The sequence below is a fragment of the Thalassophryne amazonica genome, chromosome 3 (genome assembly GCF_902500255.1).
Source record: "Thalassophryne amazonica chromosome 3, fThaAma1.1, whole genome shotgun sequence".
Classification (NCBI taxonomy): domain Eukaryota; kingdom Metazoa; phylum Chordata; class Actinopteri; order Batrachoidiformes; family Batrachoididae; genus Thalassophryne; species Thalassophryne amazonica.
Window position 1 is genome coordinate 66,143,131 of NC_047105.1, and position 22,352 is coordinate 66,165,482.

Genomic DNA, 22,352 nt, shown 5'->3' on the forward strand with positions numbered 1-22,352 from the left:
GAATCCTATAGAAAGGGGAAATGTTCAACTTCTGGACTATTTTTATCCTCAGCCTCTGCTGAGGACTTGAAGACATTATTGTAATTGGTTCTGTCTGCTGATCGATCTCATACAGTCAGGTCCACAAATATTTGGACAATGACCAGTTTTGTCATGTTACCTCTATGCATCCCCACAACGCAGGTGAAATGAAACATTCAAGATGTGCTTGTGCTATAATAATAATAATACTAATAATAATAATAACCTTCATTTAACCAGGTAGAATTCCATTGAGATTGAAACCTCTCTTACAAGGATGACCTGGCCAAGAATGGCAGCAGCACACGCCATAGTGGACAGATTAACATCAACATGAGAATGCTGGTGACAAATAAACTTGGTCATAATAACATTGCACATGATGTATGTCTCAAGCAGATTTAGATTTAGAAACATAGGCATTGCACAAATAATCCCATTCACGATCTTGTAAAATAGATTGTAGGATGTTCAAGGAAGTCAGTCTAGGCACTTTCAGCTCAGACTGGAGAACATTCCAATCAGAGGGAGCTGAACAACTAAAGGCATTCTTTCCCACTTCAGTGTGGACACAAGGTACACGAAAACATAACTTGTCATTTGAGCGCAAAACATAACAGCTTTCAGATCTCTGAAGTAAATTGGATAAATAGATCGGAACCAGACCAATAAGAGTTTTGTAAGCCAGAATCATTCAGCGTGTATAACGCCTGACAGACCAAGAGGGCATGCCCACTTTGGCATACAACTCACAGTGGTGGGTGAGGCAGCTACAACCAGTAATGAATCAGTGTGGTCACTGATTATAGCGTTGCCTTTCAGCATTAAATTCAAAGCGGATTTTAAAAAATTTCATTTACTAACTATGTAGAAATTACAGCCAGTGTCCATAAGTAATTGGACAAACTAAATATAACTAATGTTTGTACAAATCATCACTATTACAGCCAGTTTCATCTAGACAAGTCAAAGATGAATGCATGAACATTTCCAAATCATGTGATTTGACACAAGCTTCGGATGCCCTTTCTGACACAACTCCAGTTATGCATAGAGAAAGATGCAGACAGCTCCTACTACAGCCAAGAGTGGATCAGGACCAACTCTGCTTCAATTCTGAGACCTCACCGAATCATGAATACAGACACCAGCATGAATAATTAGGAAGACCATATTTAAAGCTACAGTGTGTGAGACGTAGGGGTGTTTATTAGCAGAAATGGAAGATAGAATTCATTTCCTACAATAAATCAATGTTTTCATAATCTTAGAATGATCCCTTCACATCTACATGGGAGTGAGTTCCATGATGGAGGCTGCCATTGTGCACCTCTATCTTAATACAGCAACCAAAAAGAGACATACTTACAGAACGTTTTGCATTTTGCAATGTGGTCAGAAGAAAAAAGAAGATGAATCAGTGGTTTCCCCCCTATACTCTGTCTACTGGTTGGTACTGCTGTCTAACAAGCTTGAGAACCCTTATTTTGGTGAACAGGAGGGTCATACATATTGGTTATCACAAAAAAAGATCACGTTGCCAGGGTGCCATCATGACACAAAACTGACTGGTGACAGCATAATGCAATCTGCAACTTCACCACTAGATGACACTAAAACCTACACATTGTAGCTTTAATAAAATAAAAATACAGCAGTGTTACAATTCATGGTTTCCCCAACCCTAACAGATATTCCCAAATTTTATGAGAACTATAGAAAAACTTTATGTGCACAGTGCGCATAGGAGCCACACTCAAACAGCAGTCAGCACAACCGTTCGGCCACAGCACATGCACTCCACGTTCACGTTGCACTGGAAACCCAATCGAATGGCGGTCAAGATGAGGTCGTGCTGCTATCTGACCATAGTTGCAACATTTGTACAGCATGTCGTACTAAGGATGGACCGCGGTCGAGGGGTTGCATGAAATGATCACCCATGTCGAACCCTGGCCAAATGCCACGATCAAGCCACCCTTCACACCAGCAGCCGAATGAGGGCTAATGGTGGGCGAGTGCCCATTCGACCCACACTTGGCCACAGTTCAGTTGCCACCCATGAACTTCCAACAGCAGTCGCGGGGCACTTAGAAAAAGTGGGCCCATTCGCACGGCCAACACGAATGTAGTGCCCAGGACACCACTGTCGAGGTGAGGTCAGTCAAGGTAGAGACAGCTCAAAGGGCAGTCAGTGTGTCGTATCCTTCCCCTTGAGCACCACCAATGACGTGCAATTATGCCCTGCCCCTCCTCCCCACCCCGTCCAACACTGTTGAGGTGTGGCCGAGGTGGATAAAGCTCGGACGGTGCCTGGAATGCAGTGTGATCACTGCCCAGCGCAGCACACACACTTGGACAGGCTGTCATGTTCATGATGGACGTCATTTAACATATACACTGTCATTCCCTCCCATGACTTACACAATGTATCTGAGAAATTATGAGCATCACGGCTGTAATAAGAGACATGCAGGTATGCACAGTGTCCTGCATGCCCATGGCGAGTCGATGCATGTGACAGGGACGGCGCACTGCCACCAGACACAGCTGAGTGGGATATGAGAGCTGTCAAACACCCATGATGACATATACAACATGTTCCTCTGGAGGTGGCGGCTGAGCAGCAGTGTGCCCAGCCGCCACAACAGAAATAAAAATAAAAACCCTACCCTGCACCTCATGCCACATGACACGTGATTGCAACGTTGACATGGTCCGTCCATCATGTGGACATACCAGTATGGACAATGATAGTGAGCTCATTCGTGTGAGCGCTTTTGCTGATCCTGACAGGGGTGGGTGGGTGGGGGGGGGGGGTGTCGCTTGTCGGTGATGTGACGTCCTTATTGATATGATCACACGTGATCACATCCACTACAGTTATGCATTTGTCAGGCGACCGTGGAATCCATTTGGTTCTTCGGTTCCAACACAGACGTCAATTAAACATCATCAGTAACATGACTGTGTGTTTAAACAGTACATTCATTATTCTGATAATATTCTACAACATTTTAATTGCTTTCGCTGCTGTGAGAGCGTGATGTGGTACCACACCTCTCACTGTGGTCACACTGTGTTCGTGTGCATGCACACGATCATGCATGAAATCATTGCTGCGGGATTGTTATGGTATCCGTACATGGCTGTCCGACTGTCTGTCCCTCACGACTGCAGCTGGAATTTTTCATGTTTTGCCCATTCGGCCTGTTTCACCCTGATTCGCCCAACTTCATGTTAAGAGGCCTTAAGGGCTGCCACAGCAGATCATCTCCTTCCATCTCATACTGTCATCTGCATTTTCCTCTGTCACACCAACCACATGCATGTCCTCCATCACTACATCCATAAACCTAATCTTTGGCCTCCATCTTCTCCTCCTACCTGGTGGTTCCAATCCTCAGCATCCTTCTCCCTATATACCCTGGATCTCTCTTCTGCAAATCTCCAAACCATCTCTGCAAACATTATAATCCATGGAGACTCCTGTCTGATCTCTTCTGTCAACCTGTATATCACCATTGCAAACAAGAAAGGACTTAGAGCCGATCCCTGTTGTAATCCCACCTCAACCTTGAATGCATCTGTCATTCCTATCCTACTGCACATCTTACCACTGTCACACGGCTCTTGTGCATATTCTGTATTAAGCCAAAGAGAAATGAGAGCAGGAGATATGGTGGGAAGTGAGTGAGCATTGTCACTTGTGCTTCTTCTTGATCGAAACCAGTTTTCCATATTGATTTCACGATGTGCACTTCTCACAAGACCTGTGCGAATTTTGACACCGAATTCTGTCTATCGTTGTGCTATTTTGTTAAAGAAAATGTTATAATGTATGAAATTCTGGCCCTTACATTTAAAGGTGAGGGCCAGCACTCTGATGAGTGCTATTCCAGTTAATTGTGGTAAAAACTGATTGCAGTTTTTGTTTTTTAAACAGGAAACCTACACATGCTCATTTCGTGATAGGAGCACGAAAAAAACCTCATGAGACTGGGTTGTATTTTGATAATGGGGATAAAATCTGATCACAAAGGTGTCGGTAATTTCACAATATCTTTGCATTTGATGCGCGTGCGGGCGGGGGGAGGGCTGATCACGTGACGCTCCTTTAAATTCCTGTTTCCCTGCAGCCTCATTTGTCAGAGTGCAGACTGCTGTGCGCCTTCTTTCTCTTACTTTTGGGCACACAATCTAAACGAACTTGTTTGGATCCTTCAAGCATCATTCTGCTGCCTCCATTACGTTTGCGGGTTAATTTAGCCTTTTTTTTCTTTCTGTTTTTGGCACCGGCGGGAGGAGGGCTCGGTTTTCCGACAGGCGCACAGAGAGAGAGAAAAAAAGGGGAGGAAGGCAGAGATCGGCTGTTGTTTCTGCGCTGATCTGCACCGCACGGTGACCCAAAGTGTCCGGGGAACACCGGTCCTGTCAGCTTTTGTTCACGTGACGAAAAAAAGAAGAGAGGAAAAGCGAGTTGGGAGCGCGCGCGCGCGAGGATTATCCAAAAAGAGCGGAGAGAGTCGTGGACGCGCGGGGTCTCACCCCAAAACCCGAGGAACCATGTCATCTACGAGGTTCAAGAAGGACAAGGAGATCATTGCGGAGTACGAGACCCAAGTCAAAGGTGCGTTGTGTGAGCGCGTGTGTTTGTGTGTGCACAGCTGATCGGCGCGAGTGTGTGTGTGTGGAAATGAGATGACCGCGTGCGTTCAGACTTTCGGATGACAGTCGATCCGCGCACACAGGCTTCTTTCTTTTGTGCGCTGCTTTCTTTGGTTGACTGACAGCCGGAGGGATTTTGTCTGCTTGGATTTTGATCTGGTGTAATGTGGCAGAGGATCAAAGATGTGCCTCTTTGTTGCTGGGTAAAATGATCAGTGTGTGGAAATCAGAGCTGCTGGCTCCCTTTACTGCTTCTCCTTTTTTCACATTTTTGGGGGCCTGCGTTTGGTTTTCTGTGTCTGGTGACAGACGGTCAACAATTCTTAACATTTTAAATGCATAAAATGTAATGCTTCACCCATTTTAGTCTTTAGAATATACAGAATTACATCATTTCTAATAGGGTTTCTTGTAATGGTAGGTACAGTACATCTGGAAAGTATTCACAGCGCTTCACTTTTTCCACGTTTTATGTTACAGCCTTATTCCAAAATGGAGTAAATTAATTTTTTTTCCTTAAAAATTCTATTCAAAACACCCCATAATGACAACATGAAAAAGGTTTTTTAAATAAATTTGCAAAAAAAAAAAACAAAAAAAAAAAACTAAAATCACGTGGACATAATTATTCACACCCTTTGCTCAATACTTTGTTGATGCACCTTTGACAACAATTGCAACCTAAAGTCTTCTTGAATATGGTGCTACAAGCTTGGCGCAGTTTTGTCCATTCCTCTTTGCAGCACCTCTCATGCTCCATCAGGTTGGATGGGGAGCGTTGGTGCACAGCCATTTTCAGATGTTCAGTCAGATTCAGCTCTGGGCTCTGGCTGGGCCACTAAAGGACAATCACAGAGTTGTCCTGAAGCCACTCCTTTGATATCTTGGCTGTGTGCTTAGGGTCATTGTCCTGTTGAAAGATGAACTGTCACCCCAGTCTGAGGTCAAGAGTGCTCTGGAGCAGGTTTTCATCCAGGATGACTGTTCATTGCTGCATTCATCTCCCAGTTCCTCCCACTGAAAAACATCCCCACAGCATGATGCTGCCACAACCATGCTTCACTGTAGGGATGGTTCCTGGTTTCCTCCAAACATGACGCCTGGCATTCACACCAAAGAGTTCAATCTTTGTGTCATCAGACCAGAGAATTTTTTTTCTTATGGTCTGAGAGTCCTTCAAGGGCCTTTTTGCAAACTCCAGGCAGGCTGCGATGTGCCTTTGACTAAGGAGTGGCCAGTGACGTGCGGTGAGGTTGATGGCTGGTGAGGCACTGACTTCATCACAGTCAGATTTACAAACATATCAACCCCACAGAGCAGCTTATTCACCATTTGATTGGCAGCAGTTAACGGGTTATGTTTAAAATCTCATATCAGCATTCTTTACACATACAAACTAGCACACAAAAAAAGCACATTTAACGCTAAAGGACTTTAATGAGCACAGTATGGAGAAACCAATTGTCATGGGGTCCAATGGACCCCAAAAGTCCTGAATAGGGTTAATAAAAAAAAAGCTATTATGGTCTTACCTCTACTTATAAATGAAGTCCATGTGCCGCGCCTTCTGAACAAAAGCATAGATGACTTGTTTGTAAGTGTTCCTTGTCTTCCTTCACTTTTAAAGTCTATCACTGCCAGGGAAGAAAATCGTTTCTGGCTTTGAATGTGAGTGGACGACCGCTCGGGTTTGAGAAAACTCTTCAGGTCACAATATAACATCTGAGTACAGACATTGTCACAAGTTGAAAAAAGAAGGCGGTAGAAAAAGTGTTTTCTTGCTGGACGTCCACACAGCCAGACTTTATGTGTGTCCCACTCTGTTTGAAAAGAGCAGGTCTTCTGTCCTGCAGGCCTTCCTTTGATTATTACGTCCTGCTTCAATTGAAAGTCCAGTTTAGAAAATTGTTTCAGTTTGGATATGAAATTTTCCGTTCTGAAAGTAAAATAAATGAACTGTGGTTCTTAACTTATTAACTGTAAATTGAAGCTTGCTGTCACTTATACTGCAGCTGAGGAGTTGCTGCAAGAAGAATCCCTGGGATCACTAGTGCCCCCTACCATGAGGCAGGAAAACTGCATGCTTCACCTAGTGTCTCTTTGCAGCCGTTTTATGTTTGCTCAGCACACAAAACACCTTACACACATACAATTGTTGACAAAAAACACTGTACATTATGTACATCAGCGAAACTATGGAATTTAAGTTCATACAGCGAAAGTTTTCGGCCATTTTATTGGCAACACACAGAGACAGTAATACAGTCTCACTGCACAGCATGTCAGCAGTTAGCCCAGTGATTGCACAATCCAAGGTGAGGCACAGCTGCTTGCTGCCTCACCTCACGTCTCTTCTTACTATTTGAATGGAAAATGTGAAAATTCTACGAAAATTCAAACTGGTGAAGTTAAAAGGAAAATAACTTTATAGTACAAATCACTGGATAAATATAACCACTTAATTCATTTTTTCCTTTTATATTTTTTTCTTTCCATGATGACAGGTGAGGCACAGCCTCCACTGACAGCACGTCACTGGGAGTGGCTTCCATCTGGCCACTTTACCAAACAGGCCTGACTGGTGAACAGTGTTGCCACAGTTACTTTGAAAAAGTAATCCAGTTACTGATTACTCCTTGGAAAAGGTAACCTATTCACTTTACTGATTACTCAGTTTTAAAAGTAACTAAGTTAGATTACTAGTTACTTTATTAGTTACTTTCAGCAGCTGCCGACAACACCCCCACCACCTCAACATGAAAATGATGACCCGTTTTGCCAATACTCACTTTATAGTCACCCTTTCTTGACTTCAACGAACATAAATACTTGTTTAATAAAAAATAGACATCTTTCTTGACCTCATATTTTACTGTTGACAGCACTGTAATGGTAAAACTTACAATTTCTAACCTACATTGTGTGGCCAAGTGGTTAATGCGCTTGGTTTCAGTTCGGAAGGTTCTGGGTTCAAATCCCACCCCTGCCACATTTCTCCATGTAATGTGGAGTTGCGTCAGGAAGGGCATCCGGCGTAAAACCTGTGCCAAATCAACATGCAGATCCACCTTGGATTTGCTGTGGCAACCCCGAATGCAAACAAGGGAGCAGCCGAAGGGACTTACTATTGTTTATAAATGTAAGTATTAAGTTCTTTCTAACTTCTTCTTTGTCTTTTGGTTGTTCCCGTTAGAGGTCGCCACAGCAGATCAATCGTTTCCATCTCACCCTGTCCTCTGTATCTTCCTCTGTCACACCAACCACCTGCATGTCCTCTCTCAGCACATCCATGAACCTCCTCTTTAGTCTCCCTCTTCTCCTCCTGCCTGGTGGCTCCATCCTCAGCATCCTTCTCCCTATATAGCCTGGGTCCCTCCTCTGCACATGTCCAAACCATCTCAATCTCGCCTCTCTGACTGTCTCCAAACCGTCCCACCTGAGCTGTCCCTCTGATATGTTCATTCCTAATCTTGTCCATTCTTGTCACTCCCAAAGAGAATCTCAACATCTTCAGCTCTGCCACCTCCAGCTCTGCCTCCTGTCTTTTTGTTAGTGCCACTGTCTCTAAACCATACAACATAGCTGGTCTCACTACTGTTTTGTAAACTTTCCCCTTCACTCTTGCTGATATTCTTCGGTCACAAATCACTCCTGCCACCTTTCTCCACCCACTCCACCCTGCCTGCACTCTCTTCTTCACCTCTCTACCACACTTCTCCATTACTTTGAACAGTTGACTCCAAATATTTAAACTCATCTACTTTCACCACTTCTACTCCTTGTAACTGCACTATTCCACTGGGCTCCCTCTCATTCACACACATGTACTCAGTCTTGCTTCTACTGACTTTCATTCCCCTTCTCTCCAAAGCATATCTCCACTTCTCCAGACTAGACTCAACTTGCTCTCTACTCTCACTACAGATCACAATGTCATCTGCAAACATCATAATCCATGGGGACTCCTGTCTGATCTCATCTGTCAACCTGTCCATCACCACTGCAAACAAGAAAGGACTCAGAGCTGATCCTTGGTGTAATCCCACCTCCACCTTGAATGAGTGTCATTCCGACTACGCATCTCACCGCTGTCACACTATTCTTGTACATGTCCTGCACTACCCAAACATACTTCTCTGCCACTCCAGACTTCCTCATACAATGCCACAACTCTTCTCTTGGCACCCTATCATAAGCTTTTTCTATGTCCACAAACACACAATGTAACTCTTTCTGTCCTTCTCTGTACTTTTCCAACAGTATTCTCAGAGCAAACATTGCATCTGTAGTGCTCTTTCTCGGCATGAAACCATATTGCTGCTCACAGATCTTCACCTGTTTTCTAAGCCTAACTTCTACTACTCTTTCCCATAACTTCATGCTGTGGCTGATCAGCTTTATGCCTCTGTAGTTACTGCAGCTCCGCACATCACCCTTGTTCTTGAAAATAGGAACCAGCACACTTCGTCTCCACTCCTCAGGCATCCTCTCACTTTCCAAGATTTTATTAAACAATCTGGTTAGAAACTCTACTGCCATCTCTCCTAGACATTTCCATGCCTCCATTGGAATGTCATCTGGACCAACTGCCTTTCCACTCTTCATCCTCTTCATAGCAGCCCTCACTTCTTCCTTGCTAATCTCTTTTACTTCCTGATTTACTCTCACCACATCATCCAGCCTTTTCTCTCGCTCATTTTCTTTATTCATCAACTCTTCAAAATATTCCATCTTTTACCACCCTAACCTGCTGCACATCCTTTCCAGCTCTGTTCCTTTGTCTGGCCAATCGGTACAAGTCCTTTTCTCCTTCCTTACTATTCAACTTCTTGTACAGCTCGCAGTATGCCTTTTCCTTTGCTTTTGCCACTTCTCTTCTCGCCTTATGCTGCATCTCCTTGTACTGCTGTCTACTTTCTTCATCTCTCCGACTATCCCAAAACTTTTTCGCCAACCTCTTTCTCCTTATGCTTTCCTGGACCTCTTCATGCCACCACCAAGTCTCCTTGTCTTCCTTCCACTGTCCAGATGTCATACCCAGTACTGCCCTAGCTGTCTCCCTCACCACATCTGCAGTACTTTTCCAGTTGTCCAAAATTGCTTCCCTCCAACTAGTGCTTCTCTCACCTGCTCGCTAAATTTCACACAACAGTCTTCCTCCTTCAGCTTCCACCATCTGATCCTTTGTTGAGCTCTCACTCTCTTCTTCTTTACCTCTAAAATCATCCTACAAACAACCATCCTATGCTGTCTAGTGACACTCTCTCCTGCTACCACCTTACAGTCTGTGATTTCATTTAGCTTGCATCTCCTATAAAGAATGTAGTCCACCTGTGTGCACCTTCCTCCACTCTTATATGTTACCCTGTGCTCCTCCCTTTTCTTAAAGTAGGTATTCACCACAGCCATTTCCATCCTTTTTGCAAAATCAACTACCATCTGTCCTTCCCCATTCCTATCCTTGATACCATATCTACCCATTACTTCCTCATCACCTCTGTTCCCTTCACCAACATGCCCATTGAAGTCTGCTCCTATCACCACTCTTTCATGCTTGGGCACACTCTCCACCACCTCATCTAACACACTCCAGAAATCATCTTTCTCCTTCATCTCACAACCTACCTGTGGGGCATATGCACTGATGATATTCATCATCACCCCTTCAATTTCCAACTTCACACTCATCACCCTGTCAGACACTCGCTTAACCTCCAACACACTTTTAACATACTCTGCCTTTAAAATGACCCCAACACCATTTCTCTTCCTGTCCTCACCATGGTACAACAACTTGTACCCACCGCCGATGTTCCTGCTCTTACTTCCCTTCCACTTGGTCTCTTGCACACACAATATGTCTACCTTTCTCCTCTCCATCATATCAGCCAGCTTTCTCCCTTTACCAGTCATACTACCAACATTCAAAGTCCCCACTCTCATTTCCACCCTTCTAGTTTTCTTCTTCTCCCGCTGTTCATGGCAATGTTTTCCTCCTCTTCTTCGTCGTCTTCGCCCAGCAGTAGCCCAATTTCCACCGGCACCCTGTTGGGCAGTAGCACCGGTGGTGGATGTTGTTAACCCGGGCCGCGACCGATCCAGTATGGGAATTCGATTCTGAGTCTGCATAGTTGGGTTGGCTTGTTTTACGCCGGATGCCCTTCCTCACACAACCCTCATTTATCCGGGCTTGGGACCAGCACTCAGAATGTACTGGCTGCGCACCCCATGTGGCTGAGTTAAAATTCTTTCTAACAATTTTCTAATTTAAATTCTTTCTAAACATTTTAGTTGTTGAAATTCTTTGTATTATTATTATTATTATTATAAGTAGTATTAGTAATGGTATGAAAAAAATGAGTGGACCTTTAATCTAGGGCTGTTGTGGGGAGCTGCATTCCCCCCCCCGGCATCACTGTTGGTGAATTGCTGTAGAGATGATTGTCCTTCTGGAAGGTTCTCTTCTCTCCACAGAGGAATACTGAATCTCAGACACAGTGACCATTAGGTTCTTGGTCACCTCCCTGACTAAGTCTCTCCACCCTCATTCGCTCAGTTTTGACAGGTTGCCAGCTCAAGGAAGAATGCTAGTGGATCCGAACTTCTTCCATTTACAGATGATGGAGGCCACTGTGCTCATTGGGACCTTCAAAGCAGCAGATATTAAATTTCAATTTATTTCATTTTATATAGCAACAAATCACAACAAAGCTGCCTCAAGGCGCACCACACAAGTAAGCTCTCACCTTACCAACCCCTCGAGCAAGTATACAGGCAACAGTGGTAAAGAAAAATCCATCTGATGACATTGAGGAGAGCGTCGCCCAACCAGTCCACATGTGCTTTGTGGATCTGGAGAAGGCGTTCCATCGTGTTCCTCGGGGCACCCTGTGGGGCTATTCCGGGAGTACAGGGTCCTGGGTTCTTTACTAAGGGCTATCCGGTCCCTGTACGACCGCAGCAGGAGCTTGGTTTGCATTGCCGGTAGTAAGTCAAACCTGTTTCCAGTGCACATTGGCCTTCGCCAGGGCTGCTCTTTGTCACCGGTTCTGTTCATTACCTTTATGGACAGAATTTCTAGGCGCAGCCAGAGTGTAGAGGGGGTCCGGTTTGGGAACCACAGAATCTCATCTCTGCTGTTTGCGGACGATGTGGTTCTGTTGGCTTCATCAAATCAGGACCTTCAGTTTGCAGCCGAGTGTGAAGCGTCCGGGATGAAATCAGCACCTCCAAATCCGAGGCCATGGTTCTCGGCTGGAAGCAACTCTGTGACTGTCCTTTAGTGGCCCAGCCAGAGCCCAGAGCTGAATCTGACTGAACATCTGAAAATGGCTGTGCACCAACGCTCCCCATCCAACCTGATGGAGCATGAGAGGTGCTGCAAAGAGGAATGGACAAAACTGCGCAGTTAGATTGATCTAGATAACGATTTGTTTCACAGTGTAATCTCCACGTGCCTTAACTAAAGCACTCAATTAATTCATTTGAAAGCTTGACTCTTAGTCTTGTCCATCCAAATTGGAAGTCCCCAAAACCAGTTTTATTTATTATCTATCGTCCACCTGGTCCTTACTGTGAGTTTCTCTGTGAATTTTCAGACCTTTTGTCTGACTTCGTGCTTAGCTCAGATAAGATAATTATAGTGGGCGATTTTAACATCCACACAGATGCTGAGAATGACAGCCTCAACACTGCATTTAATCTATTATTAGACTCAATTGGCTTTGCTCAAAATGTAAATGAGTCCACCCACCACTTTAATCATATCTTAGATCTTGTTCTGACTTATGGTATGGAAATTAAAGACTTAACAGTATTCCCTGAAAACTCCCTTCTGTCTGATCATTTCTTAACATTTACTCTGATGGACTACCCAGCAGTGGGGAATAAGTTTCATTACACTAGAAGTCTTTCAGAAAGCGCTGTAACTAGGTTTAAGGATATGATTCCTTCTTTATGTTCTCTAATGCCATATACCAACACAGTGCAGAGTAGCTACCTAAACTCTGTAAGTGAGATAGAGTATCTCGTCAATAGTTTTACATCCTTATTGAAGACAACTTTGGATGCTGTAGCTCCTCTGAAAAAAGAGAGCTTTAAATCAGAAGTGCCTGACTCTGTGGTATAACTCACAAACTCGCAGCTTAAAGCAGATAACCCGTAAGTTGGAGAGGAAATGGCGTCTCACTAATTTAGAAGATCTTCACTTAGCCTGGAAAAAGAGTCTGTTGCTCTATAAAAAAGCCCTCCGTAAAGCTAGGATGTCTTACTACTCATCACTAATTGAAGAAAATAAGAACAACCCCAGGTTTCTTTTCAGCACTGTAGCCAGGCTGACAGAGTCAGAGCTCTATTGAGCCGAGTATTCCTTTAACTTTAACTCGTAATGACTTCATGACTTTCTTTGCTAATAAAATTTGAACTATTAGAGAAAAAATTACTCATAACCATCCCAAGTTATTTTCATTAGTTACTTCCTCCAACCATCAACATGTCTATTAGACCCCATTCCTACAGGCTGCTCAAGGACGCCCTACCATTATTAATGCTTCGATCTTAAATATGATCAATCTATCTGTATTAGTTGGCTATGTACCACAGGCTTTTAAGGTGGCTGTAATTAAACCATTACTTAAAAAGCCATCACTTGACCCAGCTATCTTAGCTAATTATAGGCCAATCTCCAACCTTCCTTTTCTCTCAGAAATTCTTGAAAGGGTAGTTGTAAAACAGCTAACTGATCATCTGCAGAGGAATGGTCTATTTGAAGACTTTCAGTCAGGTTTTAGAATCCATCATAGTACAGAAACAGCATTATTGAAGGTTACAAATGATCTTCTTATGGCCTCAGACAGTGGACTCATCTCTGTGCTTGTTCTGTTAGACCTCAGTGCTGCTTTTGATACTGTTGACCATAAAATTTTATTACAGAGATTAGAGCATGCCATAGGTATTAAAGACACTGCGCTGCGGTGGTTTGAATCATATTTATGTGTTGGGAAAGTGTAGGTACACGGACCCACAACAGGGGGCGCAAATGAACGGACAATGGAGTAGGTCAAATAACAACACTTTACTGTTGTGAATGCGCACAACAAATACAACAGATTACAACAATGGTCAAAAAGTCAATTCACAAAGATGTCGTGTGGGCAGGCTCGAAGATAGAAGACGTCTGTCCAAAGCAGAACCGGAACCACACGATTTCCTCCGCCACCAGACCCCGGAATACTGGAGCCGCCAAGTCCCGAACTCCCAGGTGGCCACTGCCTCCGCGTGTCAGACCTGGTACTGCTGGCGAGGAACAACAAACAATTAAATGTGGGCGCGTTTGCACCCAGCAATCCACACAGCAGGAAAACTACCTCCACCTCTCGTTGAAAAAAGAAACAGATTATCTGCTGTCCAAACACACACAAGCAACAGATATTCCTGTCACAGTCAGCTGAGAACGTTACCTTCCAGGTAGAAACGATATCTCGGCAAAGAGGTGGAGACGTCGTCCTGCTGATGTACTCCTGCCGATCAGATGATTGGTAACAGCTGTTGCAGGTGATGCGTGACAGCTGCTCCTGTGAGGCGGCTGCGCCCTCTGGTGCCTGGAGCCCGCACTCCAGACAGAGCGCCCTCTGGTGGTGGGCCAGCAGTACCTCCTCTTCTGGCGGCCCACACAACAGGACCCCCCCCTCAACGGGCGCCTCCTGGCGCCCGACCAGGCTTGTCCGGGTGGCGGCGGTAGAAATCGGCCAGGAGGGCCGGGTCCAGGATGAAGCTCCTTTTCACCTGGAGCGTTCTTCAGGTCCGTACCCCTCCCAGTCCACCAAATACTGGAAGCCCCGGCCCATCCTACGGACATCTAAGAGCCGGCGCACAGTCCAAGCCGGCTCGCCATCGATGATCCGGGCAGGAGGTGGTGCCGGACCGGGAGTACAGAGGGGTGAGGTGTGATGGGGCTTGATCCGGGACACATGAAAAACGGGATGGATCCGCAGTGAGGCCGGAAGCTGAAGCCTCACTGCGGCTGCACTGATGACCTTGATGATTTTGAACGGACCGATATACCGGTCCTGCAGTTTAGGGGAGTCCACTTGAAGGGGTATGTCCCTGGTAGACAACCACACTGCCTGCCCTGGCCGGTACGTAGGGGCCGGGGTCCGCCGACGGTCTGCATGGGCCTTCGTCCTCATCCGGGCGGCACGTCACACCCGACGGCACTTCCGTAGGTGGGCCTGGACCGAGGGCACACCGATCTCTCCCTCAACCACCGGAAACAAAGGAGGTTGGTACCCCAGACATACCTCGAAAGGGGAGAGGCCGGTGGCTGACGACACCTGGCTGTTATGGGCATACTCGATCCAGGCCAGATGGGTACTCCAGGCCGCCGGGTGCACGGCTGTCACGCAACGCAGGGCCTGCTCCATCTCCTGATTGGCCCGTTTTGCTTGCCCGTTGGTCTGGGGATGATACCCGGATGAGAGACTCACCGTGGCCCCCAGTTCCCGGCAGAAGCTCCTCCAGACATGCGAGGAGAACTGGGGACCGCGATCGGAGACGATGTCTGTTGGATCCCATGCAGCCGGACGACGTGGTGAACCAGGAGGTCCGCTGTCTCCTGGGCCGTCGGGAGCTTCGGGAGGGTCACGAAGTGGGCCGCCTTGGAGAATCGGTCCACTATCGTGGGAATGGTGGTGTTGCCCTGGGACGGCGGGAAGCCCGTGACAAAATCCAGGCCGATGTGGGACCAGGGGTGATGGGGCACGGGCAGCGGCTGGAGCAGTCCCGAAGCCCTGCGATGGTCAGCCTTGCCCCTGGCGCAGGTGGTGCAGGCCTGGATATAATCCCGGACGTCGGCCTCTAGGGACGCCCACCAGAAGCGCTGCCGGACAACTGCCACGGTTCTTCGCACCCCTGGATGACAGGAGAGCTTAGAGCCATGACAGAAGTCCAGGACTGCAGCCCTAGCTTCTGGTGGGACGTAGAGTCTGTTCTTCGGCCCAGTTCCGGGGTCCGGGCTTCGTGCCAGGGCCTCCCGGACGGTTCTCTCTACGTCCCAGGTGAGGGTGGCCACGATAGTGGACTCCGAGATGATGGGTTCCGGTGGATCCGACAACTCCGTTTTGACTTCATCTTCATGTACCCGGGACAAGGCATCCGATCTCTGGTTTTGGTCCCGGGACGGTAGGTGATCTGGAAGTCAAAACGGCCGAAGAACAGTGACCAGCGGGCTTGCCTGGGGTTCAGCCGCTTGGCGGTCCTGATATACTCCAGGTTCCGGTGGTCAGTGAAAACCGTGAATGGCACGGACGTTCCCTCCAACAGATGTCTCCACTCTTCAAGAGCCTCTTTCACCGCAAGGAGTTCTCGATTGCCGACGTCATAATTCCGTTCGGCCGGGGTCAACCTGCGGGAAAAGTAGGCACACGGGTGAAGGACCTTATCGGTCTCTCCGCTCTGGGAAAGCACAGCTCCTATCCCTGAGTCCGAGGTGTCCGCTTCAGCCACTAACTGGCGACTAGGATCGGGCTGCACCAGAACGGGTGCAGACGAGAAGCGCCGTTTCAACTCCTTGAACGCGGCATCGCAACGATCCGACCAGGTGAAGGGGACTTTTGGTGAGGTCAGGGCTGTCAGGGGGCTAACTACCTGACTGTAGCCCTTAATGAACCTCCTGTAGAAATTAGCAAAGCCGAGGAACTGTTGCAGCTTCCTACAGCTAGTGGGTTGGGGCCAGTCTCTCACCGCCGCAACCTTGGCCGGATCAGGAGCGACGGAGTTGGGGGAGATGATAAACCCCAGGAAGGACAAAGATGTGCGGTGGAATTCACACTTCTCACCCTTCACAAACAGCCGGTTCTCCAACAACCGCTGCAGGACCTGACGTACATGCCGGACATGAGTCTCAGGATCCGGAGAAAAGATGAGTATATCGTCTAGATATACGAAGACGAATCGGTGCAGGAAATCCCGCAAGACATCATTAACCAAAGCTTGGAACGTCGCGGGGGCGTTTGTGAGGCCGAACGGCATGACCAGGTACTCAAAGTGACCTAAGGGGATGTTAAATGCCGTCTTCCACTCGTCTCCCTTCCGGATCCGAACCAGGTGATACGCATTACTAAGATCTAGCTTAGTGAATATTCGGGCTCCATGCAGGGGCGTGAACACTGAATCCAATAGGGGCAACGGGTATCGATTACGAACCGTGATTTCGTTCAGTCTCCTATAATCAATGCATGGACGAAGTCCGCCATCTTTTTTACCCACAAAAAAGAAACCTGCACCCATCGGGGAGGTGGAATTCCGGATCAACCCGGCAGCTAATGAGTCCCGGATGTAGGTCTCCATTGATTCGCGCTCAGGTCGTGAGAGGTTGTACAGCCTGCTGGACGGGAACTCAACTCCTGGAACCAAATCAATGGCACAATTGTACGGACGGTGGGGGGGAAGGGTGAGCGCCAGATCCTTACTGAACACATCTACAAGGTCATGGTACTCCACCGGCACCGTCCCCAGATTGGGCGGGACTCTGACCTCCTCCTTAGCCTGGGAACCGGGAGGAACCGCGGAACCTAAACATACCCGATGGCAGGTCTCGCTCCACTGAACCACTACCCCGGACGGCCAATCGATCCGGGGATTGTGTTTTAACATCCAGGGGAACACTAAAATCACACGGGAGGTAGTAGGAGTCACAAAAAACTCGATCTCCTCCCGGTGATTTCCTGACACCACCAGAGTTACTGGTGGTGTCTTATGTGTGATTGGTGGGAGTAGGGAGCCATCTAGTGCCCGCACCTGCACAGGCGAGGTAAGCGCCACCAGAGGGAGCCCTATCTCCCTGGCCCATCTGCTGTCTAACAGATTCCCTTCAGAGCCCGTGTCCACCAGTGCTGGGGCCTTCAGGGTTAAATCCTCATAAAGGATTGTCACTGGGAGTCGTGTGGCAATATGGGTATGTCCCACGTGAATGTTTTGGCCCACCCCTAACCCAGTGTCTAGGGGCGGGCGTTGGTGTTTTAACCGCTCGGGGCAGTCCCTTACTTGATGCTCTATTGAGCCACAAACAACGCACGCTCCGCGGGCCAGCCTCCTCTGTCTATCTGGTGCCCTAAATTTGGCCCTGCTCGTGTCCATAGCTTCATCAGCAGGGGGAGCTGTCACCACACGGAGCGTAGAGGCCGTGGAGCGTGGGGAGGGCGGAACTCGGTCGGAACCGGAAGGGAGAGGGACGGCGCGTGCCCGGCCACGCCCTTCGTCTCGTTCCCGACGGCGTTCTTCTAACCGATTGTCTAATCGTATAACGAGATCAATAAGCCCGTCTAAATCCCGCGGTTCGTCCTTGGCCACCAGGAGCTCCTTCAGGACCAACGACAGTCCGTTTACGAAGGCGGCGCGGAGGGCAGTGTTATTCCAGCCGGACCTCGCAGCCGCGATGCGGAAGACGACTGCATAAACAGCTGCGCTCCGGCGCCCCTGTCTCATTGACAGCAGCACGGCTGAAGCGGTCTCTCCTCTATTTGGGTGATCGAACACTGTTCTGAACTCCCTCACAAACCCATCATATGTCAGAAGAAGCCGTGAATTTTGCTCCCAGAGCGCTGTAGCCCAAGCGCGTGCCTTGCCGCGAAGCAGATTAATTACATAAGCTATCTTACTAGCATCAGTCGCGTACATGATGGGACGTTGTGCGAAGACGAGCGAACACTGCATAAGAAAGTCCGCGCATGTCTCCACACAACCCCCGTACGGCTCTGGAGGGCTTATGTATGCTTCAGGGGAAGGTGGGAGGGGTCGTTGAACGACCTGTGGAACGTCACTGTTGCGCACAGGATCGACAGGAGGGAGAGCCGCAGCAGCGCCCTGAGGGCGCACCTCCACCTGCGCGGCGAGAGCCTCCACCCTGCGGTTAAGGAGGACGTTCTGCTCGGTCATTAGATCCAACCGAGCCGTAAAAGCGGTGAGGATTCGCTGCAACTCACCGACCATTCCTCCTGCAGACGCCTGTGCGCCCTGCTCTTCCATTGGCCGTTCAACAGCCGGTTGACGCCCCTCGGGGTCCATGACGTTGGCCGAGATATCCTGTTGGGAAAGTCTAGGTACACGGACCCATAACAGGGGGCGCAAATGAACGGACAATGGAGTAGGTCAAATAACAACACTTTACTGTTGTGAATGCGCACAACAAATACAACAGATTACAACAATGGTCAAAAAGTCAATTCACAAAGATGTCGTGTGGGCGGGCTCGAAGATAGAAGACGTCTGTCCACAGCAGAACCGGAACCACACGATTTCCTCCGCCACCAGACCCCGGGAATACTGGAGCCGCCAAGTCCCGAACTCCCAGGTGGCCACTGCCTCCGCGTGTCGGACCTGGTACTGCTGGCGAGGAACAACAAACAATTAAATGTGGGCGCGTTTGCACCCAGCAATCCACACGGCAGGAAAACTACCTCCACCTCTCGTTGAAAAAAGAAACAGATTATCTGCTGTCCAAACACACACAAGCAACAGATATTCCTGTCACAGTCAGCTGAGAACGTTACCTTCCAGGTAGAAACGATATCTCGGCAAAGAGGTGGAGACGTCGTCCTGCTGATGTACTCCTGCCGATCAGATGATTGGTAACAGCTGTTGCAGGTGATGCGTGACAGCTGTCACCCTGGCTGCTCCTGTGAGGCGGCTGCGCCCTCTGGTGCCTGGAGCCCGCACTCCAGACAGGGCGCCCTCTGGTGGTGGGCCAGCAGTACCTCCTCTTCTGGCGGCCCACACAACATTTATGTAATAGATTACAATTTGTTCATGTAAATGGGGAATCTTCTTCACAGACTAAGGTTAATTATGGAGTTCCACAAGGTTCTGTGCTAGGACCAATTTTATTCACTTTATACATGTTTCCCTTAGGCAGTATTATTAGACAGCATTGCTTAAATTTTCATTGTTACACAGATGATACCCAGCTTTATCTATCCATGAAGCCAGAGGACACACACCAATTAGCTAAACTGCAGGATTGTCTTACAGACATAAAGACATGGATGACCTCTAATTTCCTGCTTTTAAACTCAGATAAAACTGAAGTTATTGTACTTGGCCCCACAAATCTTAGAAACATGGTGTCTAACCAGATCCTTACTCTGGATGGCATTACCCTGACCTCTAGTAATACTGTGAGAAATCTTGGAGTCACTTTTGATCAGGATATGTCATTCAATGCGCATATTAAACAAATATGACGACTGCTTTTTTGCATTTGCGCAATATCTCTAAAATTAGAAAGGTCTTGTCTCAGAGTGATGCTGAAAAACTAATTCATGCATTTATTTCCTCTAGGCTGGACTATTGTAATTCATTATTATCAGGTTGTCCTAAAAGTTCCCTGAAAAAGCCTTCAGTTAATTCAAAATGCTGCAGCTAGAGTACTGACAGGGACTAGAAGGAGAGAGCATATCTCACCCATATTGGCCTCTCTTCATTGGCTTGCTGTTAATTCTAGAATAGAATTTAAAATTCTTCTTCTTACTTATAATGTTTTGAATAATCATGTCCCATCTTATCTTAGGGACCTCATAGTACCATATCACCCCAATAGAGCGCTTCGCTCTCAGACTGCAGGCTTACTTGTAGTTCCTAGGGTTTGTAAGAGTAGAATGGGAGGCAGAGCCTTCAGCTTTCAGGCTCCTCTCCTGTGGAACCAGCTCCCAGTTCAGATCAGGGAGACAGACACCCTCTCTACTTTTAAGATTAGGCTTAAAACTTTCCTTTTTGCTAAAGCTTATAGTTAGGGCTGGATCAGGTGACCCTGAACCATCCCTTAGTTATGCTGCTGTAGACTTAGACTGCTGGGGGGTTCCCATGATGCACTGAGTGTTTCTTTCTCTTTTTGCTCTGTATGCACCACTCTGCATTTAATCATTAGTGATTGATCTCTGCTCCCCTCCACAGCATGTCTTTTTCCTGGTTCTCTCCCTCAGCCCCAACCAGTCCCAGCAGAAGACTGCCCCTCCCTGAGCCTGGTTCTGCTGGAGGTTTCTTCCTGTTAAAAGGGAGTTTTTCCTTCCCACTGTCGCCAAGTGCTTGCTCACAGGGGGTCGTTTTGACAGTTGGGGTTTTTCCGTAATTATTGTATGGCCTTGCCTTACAATATAAAGTGCCTCGGGGCAACTGTTTGTTGTGATTTGGCGCTATATAAATAAAATTGATTTGATTTGGAAAAAGGTGCCTTGCCCTCTTCAGGTTGGTGGAGTGTCCTTGCCTCAAATGTAGGAGTTTAAGTATCTTGGGGTCTTGTTCACGAGTGAGGGACGGATGGAGCATGAGATTGACAGATGGATCGGTGTAGCGTCTGCTGTGATGCGGCGATACATCCAGGCCCGAGGCGTCGGCTACATCCGAGTCTAACAGCAGCTACATCTGCGGCTAGCAGCGGCTACATCCGGGGCTGGCGGCGGCTACGACCGGGGCTGGCGGCGGCTGTGAACGAGGTTAGCAACGGGGAGGGTTGGGGTGCGGCTACCGGACCTGTGGTGGTGACGGCTACTGGTGAGAATTGTTTTTGTAATCAATAGTGGCCATACTGAGCCACGACAGTCGGCATGGCACCACCCAGGAAAACAGATAAACTTGAGGAAGATATAGAGGAGATAAAGACCTCAAACCATATATCAAAAGACATGTCTAATCTAGACAAACTGATGGTGGAAATTAAAGAACTCCAAAATCTGGTTAAAGAGAAGGACAAGATCATTAAGAAACTTGAGCAACATGTAGATGAACTTGAACAATTTACTAGAAAAGATGACGTTATAATATCTGGACTAGAAACAAGGCATCGGACATATGCAAGGGTGGTGGATTCTGGTGTAGCCAGTGGGGAGGATGCACCACCTGAAGAAAGACATTCATTGGAACAACAAGTTACAAACTTTTTATATCAAAAAGGTGTTGTCATCCATCAAGACACAATATCAGACTGTTATACTATTCCAACTAAAGATAGAAAAAATAAACTATCTAACATTGTTATACGATTTACAAGCAGAAAATATAAAAATGAGTTATTAAGACAGGCAAAGAATTTGAAAGGAACGAGTGTCTATATAAATGAGCATCTAACAAAAAAAAAAATGCAGATATTGCTAGGGAAGCAAGACTACTAAGAACACAGAAACATATTGTTGCTACATGGGTCTGGAATTGTAGGGTGTGGATTAGAGTGAAAGAAGGAACCAACGGTATACAAATCAAAAACATGGAGGACCTTACGAAATACAGACCTGAATAGACAATCAAATATAACATCTGTTGGTAATTGGACCAACAAAAAATCAGATCAAACATGGAAACCGAGGATAAAATATATGACATAGACACTAATATTGATGAAAGTATATTTGACTTAAAAACGATTGGTTGTGAGTATTATACAGTAGAACAGCTGAATAGTGAAAAAAATGCAGAAGATACCCTGTCTCTCATACATATAAACAGTCGAAGCTTGTATTGTAAAATGTCACAAATAAAAGATTATTTAAATCAGTTTAAAAATAGATTTAGTATTGTTGCAATCACTGAATCTTGGCTTAAAGATGATCTCATGGATGAAGTTCAAATGGAGGGATATGAGCTGTATTTTGTAAACAGAAGATATAAAAAAGGCGGTG

At 46.9% G+C, this 22,352-nt stretch overlaps 1 protein-coding gene across 3 annotated transcripts in view; it reads left to right on the top strand.

Annotated features, from left to right (window-relative positions):
• The first annotated feature begins 4,184 nt into the window (after positions 1–4,184).
• The window catches only part of srgap3 (SLIT-ROBO Rho GTPase activating protein 3), a 295,005-nt gene continuing 276,837 nt past the window's right edge, over positions 4,185–22,352 (top strand). The window contains exon 1 of one of the 3 annotated variants that reach the window (XM_034166610.1): positions 4,185–4,651. In XM_034166610.1, the coding sequence (XP_034022501.1) occupies positions 4,588–4,651 (64 nt within the window). In that variant the 5' untranslated portion in view covers positions 4,185–4,587. The remainder of the gene's footprint in view (positions 4,652–22,352) is intronic. The other 2 variants (XM_034166608.1, XM_034166609.1) reach the window with 2 other exon arrangements.